The 6,000-nt window shown below is 55.0% G+C and overlaps 1 protein-coding gene across 2 annotated transcripts in view; it reads left to right on the top strand.

Annotated features, from left to right (window-relative positions):
• MEGF8 (multiple EGF like domains 8) overlaps nucleotides 1–6,000 on the top strand; it is a 52,123-nt gene that overhangs the window by 34,308 nt on the left and 11,815 nt on the right. For both annotated transcript variants that reach the window (XM_025366180.1, XM_025366181.1), the window contains exons 31-34: nucleotides 523–754; nucleotides 1,840–1,963; nucleotides 2,134–2,347; nucleotides 2,651–2,865. In XM_025366180.1, coding sequence (XP_025221965.1) covers nucleotides 523–754; nucleotides 1,840–1,963; nucleotides 2,134–2,347; nucleotides 2,651–2,865 — 785 coding nt within the window. The remainder of the gene's footprint in view (nucleotides 1–522; nucleotides 755–1,839; nucleotides 1,964–2,133; nucleotides 2,348–2,650; nucleotides 2,866–6,000) is intronic.

Genomic DNA, 6,000 nt, shown 5'->3' with positions numbered 1-6,000 from the left:
TCAAAAAAAAAAAAAAAAAAATGCATTGGTGGCCTGGCGCAGTGGCTCTCCCTTTTTTTTTTTTTTTTTGCTTGCTGACTCTCCTCATGTGTTTCCTCTGTTTCTGCTCTTTTTTTTTTTTTTTTGAGACATGGTCTTGTTCTGTTGCCCAGGCTGGAGTGCAGTGCACTGCAGCCTCAACCTCCTGGGCTCAAGTGATCCTTCTACTTTAGCCTTCCAAGCAGCTGGGGCCACAGGTGCATACCACCATGCCCCACTAATTTTTTATTGTTTATAGAGACGAGGTCTTTCTATGTTGCCCAGGCTGGTCTTGAACTCCTGGGCTCAAGCAGTCCTCCCGCCTCAGCCTCCCAAAGTGTTGGGATCAGAGGTGTGAGTCACCACATTTGGCCTTGTTTCTGCTCTCCTTTGACCCTGTGTTTCTCCTCTCTCCCTGCATCCTTCTCTGACTGGCATCAGGGTGTGGGTCTCTTCCTGGAGTCTCCTGCTCTCTCTTTGTCTGAATACCCCATCTTTCCTTAGGCCCGGCCTCTGTGGGACCCCCAGTGGAGGAGTCTGTGGCCCATGCTGTGGCAGCAGTCGGGGGCCGCCTGTACATCTCCGGGGGTTTCGGGGGAGTGGCCCTGGGCCGCCTACTGGCACTGACCCTGCCCCCTGACCCCTGCCGCCTGCTGTCCTCACCTGAAGCTTGTAACCAGTCTGGGGCCTGCACCTGGTGCCATGGGGCCTGCTTGTCCGGGGATCAGGCCCACAGGTAACCATGGCGACCATGGCAGGCAGTGGGGAGTGGAGCCCTCTGAAGGGGGTCCTGTGCTAGGCCACACCAGGACAGAGGCCTCAGGAGTACACTGTCTGGTTCAGGAAAGGGGTGAATCACCGCAGGCAGGGTGGCCGGGGGAGCTCTGAGTGGGGACACCTGCCTGGGACTGGGGTCTCATGCAAGAATACTTGCTGGAGGAGCTGAGTCTGAGCCGGGCCATAAAAGAACGGTAGAGTGGAGACCATCAGTGATTCAGAAGTGAGGCTGAGATTGGAAGCCGGAGGGGGTCAGCTCAGACAGGGCTTCCCGTGCCTGGCAGAGGCACTGGCTCCATCCAGCTCCGCAGACTCCTCAGCTGCGGTTCCGGGAATCCAGACATCCTGGACACTGAAAGTGCTTTCCTAAGCTTAGCACAGACTCACTTGGCTGCCAGTCACCCTCACTGACGTGAGGCTAATAGTGAGCCTTATTCGCCCAGTGGGTGTGTTGTCAGTTACTACAAGAATGTTAATGGTTTGATTACGGGGTGCTCCTTCCCCCAGACCCCACTGGAGGTGTTGTGTAACAGTGGATACACCCACTGCTCTTCTAAAATCCAGAACAGTCTGAAATGTGTGTACCTCTTGGGATTTGGGGTAAGGGATTGTGGACCCCCACTGTGCAGGGCAGGGAGCCATGGAAGAAGGCCTGAGCAGGACAGGGCAGGGATGGACCTAGGCAGTGAGATCCCTGGAGCTGTTGTGAGGGGTAGAGTAACGAGAGGCTGCAGGTGGGGACCAGGTTGGGCAAGGGGCTGCGGGAATGGGGAGGAGGGGATGGTCAGAGAGAAATCCAGGAGGCAGAAGTCTTCGGTGGCTGCATGGGCGGGAGGACCTGTGGTGTGGTCCAGCATCTGCGGTCTGGGTGACAGGTGGATGTGGGACCATCTATTACCAAGTAGAGGTAGGGAGAGCCAGGCCCAGGAGGCCTGTGCTGTGTCCTGCTTGGGATGCAGGGTTGGGGACCTGCAGGACAGTGTCTGGGAGGCAGAAGGAGGGGGTCTGGATGGATGTGAGTGAGCCAGGCCTCATTCCCTTTAGACTGGGCTGTGGGGGCTCCCCCTGCTCCCCAATGCCTCGCTCCCCGGAGGAATGTCGACGTCTCCGGACCTGCAGTGAGTGCCTGGCCCGCCATCCTCGGACCCTGCAACCTGGAGATGGAGAGGTGAGTGGTGGGGGAGACGGGGATGAGAAGCAGCAGGTGTAGGGCAGGGAGGTCCTGGTCTCCACTCTGGTCAACTGTCCCACCCACCCCAGGGTCTCAGGAACCACCAAGCTCTCAGCTGGCTCAGGAGGGGTGCTGAGGGCCCCATCCAGCCTGTCTTCCCTCACCAGGCATCCGCTCCCCGCTGTAAGTGGTGTACCAACTGCCCCGAGGGTGCTTGCATTGGACGCAATGGGTCCTGCACCTCTGAGAATGACTGTCGGATCAACCAGCGAGAGGTCTTCTGGGCAGGGAACTGCTCCGAGGCTGCGTGCGGGGCTGCCGACTGCGAGCAGTGCACGCGGGAGGGCAAATGCATGTGGACACGGCAGTTCAAGAGGACGGGTGAGCAGTGGGCCCAGTTCCTGAGAGGGGAGTCTTGGGGCCTGGACTCCTGGGTCTGAGGGAGGAGGGGCTGGGGGCCTGGATTCCTAAGTCTGAGGGAGGGGGGACTGGGCCTTGATTCCTGGGTCTGACGGAGGAGGGGCTGGGGGCCTGGACTCCTGGGTCTGAGGGAGGAGGGACTGGGCCTTGATTCCTGGGTCTGAGGGAGGAGGGGCTGGGCCTGAGCTCCTGGGTCTGAGGGAGGAGGGGCTGAGCTTGTGATCTCCTGGGTCTGAGGTTCTAATCCCCATGCCCCACCCCCAGGGGAGACCCGCCGCATCCTGTCCGTGCAGCCCACCTATGACTGGACCTGTTTCAGCCACTCTCTGCTGAATGTGTCCCCCATGCCGGTGGAATCATCACCCCCACTGCCCTGCCCCACCCCTTGTCACCTCCTACCCAACTGCACCTCCTGCCTGGACTCTAAGGGAGCGGATGGGGGCTGGCAGCACTGTGTCTGGAGCAGCAGCCTGCAGCAGGTACTGTACCCAGCCAGGACCGTGCCAGGCAAGGGCCCGGGCAGGTCTCCCTCCTCTCTGCCCTGGCAGGGACCTTTCTTCCACCATCTCCTCCACCCTCCTCCTTCCATCTCCCTGGCTCTAGCCACAGTCCTGCTTCCTTCTGGTGCCACCATCTCTTTCCTCCCTCGTTGCCTTGTGAGGGTCCCTGCTGTGTCCTCCAGCCATGCTTCTGTGTGTTTCCACTTTCCCAGCCCCCAGCCTCTGCCTCTCCAACTCTTGTCCATGGTATCATGGTCTCCTCATCGTTTCCATGACTTTAAACATTTTTAAATTTAATTTTTATTGTTAATTTTGTTGATATAATTCATAGGTTCACATCCACGACTCTTAATACTTTCCTCTTCAACCTCCCAAACCTTTTCTGTTTCCCTCCTCTCTCTCTCTCTACCGATGGAACTTTTGGTTGTAAGAAAGAGACACTCCCTCGAGCTGGTTTTGTTATAAGGAAGTGGGGGTATTTGATGGACTCTGAGAGTAGGAAGTGTTGATGCTCTGCCGCTCTCAGGCCACATGACCCATAATCTTCTCAGCTGTTCTCTGCACTTCTCCATTGTCTGCTTTCTCTCGGCCTGATGGTCAACACACATGGCCTCAGATGGTGGCCTTGACTCCCAGTATAGATGCCTTCTAATTCCAGAGACCACGTTCATCTCTGTGTTTGTCGGTTAGCTCACATTCTCGAGGAGAAACTCTGACTTAGTGCACGAGCTACATATCCAGCCTTGGTGTAGTGGGATGTGGCCAGGGAGGGCTAGGGGCATGCCGTTCAAATGTGGCAGGTCAGATCTAGGCCTCTTCTAGGCTGTGGGGTGGAGAGATCATTCCTGAAGGTGGGTGTGGCCTAGGCAGGCATGTGTGTACCCGTGACAGTCCGCCCCTTGGACTGCCCAGCGCATGCTCTCTTGTTTCCAGAAAGTCCATTCCAAAGATGCTTCCGCCTGACATGATTAAACTGTTGCGGTGGCAGACAAAGGCATTCGCACCCCACCCCACTGCCCCCCAGTGGGAGATAAGACACATTCACCTCCCACTGTCCCATGTGGAAGCACTGTCACTCAGCCAGAGTCCACTCCTCATTCATACTTCGATTGTGCAAGACCCACTGGAGGCAAAACTACTCACCATCCCACAACCCATGAACTAAGTGATCAGTCCAGCCACCCAGACCCTAGTAGACAACAGTGCAGGGGTGCAGGGATGTGGGACACTTGCCATTTTGAGAGGTGGACTAAAGAAACCAACAATGCTTCATGGAAATCCGAGACCAGGAGGGCAGGGTGTGGAGGACCAAGAATCCCACAGACCTTGGCATCCAGTGCTAGGAGCCCTGCCTGGGAGTGGTACATTAGCTCTCACCTGGAGGTAGTTTGCCTTGTGATCAAAAGCTCAGGCTGTGAAGTCAGTGGGGTCTGGGTTTGACTCCAGCTTGGCCACTTCCTGGCTGTTTGACTTTGGATGAGTGACTTCCCCTCTTCCGAGACCTCAGGGAGAGTTAGCTAAAATGGGAATCATTTCACTAGATCCTGTCCCCTAGGGAGGTTGTACCATTTAAATGGGGGATAATTTACTTAGAGCATAGAGCAATGCCTGCCATTCAGGAAGGACTAAAAAATGGTTAATGATCATGATCATTGTTATTGTAATGAGCAGTGGTGAGAGGGCCAATCTGGCTGACCCAAGTCCTGCCACTGGGAGGGTTCCCAGTCTCCATTGTATGGGACACACCAAGAGGGTGGCTGCGGGAGTTCCCCATGGGGGCTCTCGATGTAGCCAGAAGGGCAGAAGCCCCTGTGATTTTGGTCTGTGGTAAAGCAGGGGCCTCTTGTCTCCAAGCCTGGGGTTCTACTGGTGGTATGGGTACTCCCCAGATATTATTGAAATTTCCATCATTTATCTTTGTGGGAGCTCTAGGAACCAGAAGGCATACCCACAGTCCTGTGGGCATGCACTGTTCCCCCAGCCTCTTGGTGCCTGCCAGGTTCTCACATGCCTGAAGAGCTGGGATGGCTAAGGAGATTGGGGAGTGGCCAGGAGGGAGGCAAGGGGACGAGGTGGGGCCAGTGAATTGGAGAGCACAGCCTGCTCACAGGGGCCAGACGAGCATAGTGTTGATGGTGTATGTGAATGTGAGAGGGGACTTTTGCCAGACCTTCTATGAAACCTCATAGCTTTAAAGTGCTGGCTTAGCTGGGTGTGGTGGCTCAGGCCTATAATCTCAACACTTCAAGAAGCTGAGACAGATTGATTGCTTGAGGCCAGGAGTTCGAGATCTGCCTGGGCAACATAGCAAAACCCTCATCTCTACAAAAAAAAAAAAAAATTAGCCAGGTATGGTGGTGTGTGTCTGTAGTCCCAGCTACTTGGGAGGCTGAGGTGGGAGGATCACTTGTGCCTGGGAGGTTGAGGCTGCAGTGAGCCATGATTATGGCACTGCACTCCAGCCTAGGTGACAGAGCGAGACCCCATCTCTAAAACAAAAGAAAACAAAACAAAAAAAATTAGTCTGGGCGCTGTGGCTCACGCCTGTAATCCCAGCACTTTGGGAGGCCAAGGTGGGTGGATCATGAGGTCAGGAGTTCAAGACCAGCCTGACCAATATGGTGAAACCCTGTCTCTACTAAAAATACAGAAATTAGCCAGGCGCAGTGGCACATGCCTGTAATCCCAGCTACTTGGGAGGCTGAGGCAGGAGAGTCGCTTGAACTTGGGTGGCAGAGGTTGCAGTGAGCTGAGATTGTGCCACTGCACTCCAGCCTCGGTGACAGAGTAAAACTCTGTCTAAAAAAAAAAAAAAAAAAAGAAGTGTTGGCTTAGATTCCACCACACAAATCAAACATAACAGGTGAGACCTGTTGTGATTTGGCTCAAGGGCTGCCTGATTCTAACCTTCCAGCATTGTTCTTTTTTTCTTTTTTTGGTAACGGAGTCTCGCTCTGTCGCCTAGGCTGTAGTGCAATGGTGCGATCTCAGCTCACTGCAGTCTCCACCTCCCGAGTTCGAGTGATTCTCCTGCCTCAGCCTCCTGAGTAGCTGGGACTACAGGCGCATGCCACCACACCCGGCTAATTTTTGTATTTTTTTTTTTTTTGAGAC

The sequence above is a fragment of the Theropithecus gelada genome, chromosome 19 (assembly GCF_003255815.1).
Source record: "Theropithecus gelada isolate Dixy chromosome 19, Tgel_1.0, whole genome shotgun sequence".
NCBI lineage: Eukaryota > Metazoa > Chordata > Mammalia > Primates > Cercopithecidae > Theropithecus > Theropithecus gelada.
This window is presented reverse-complemented; position numbering and strand designations above follow the sequence as displayed.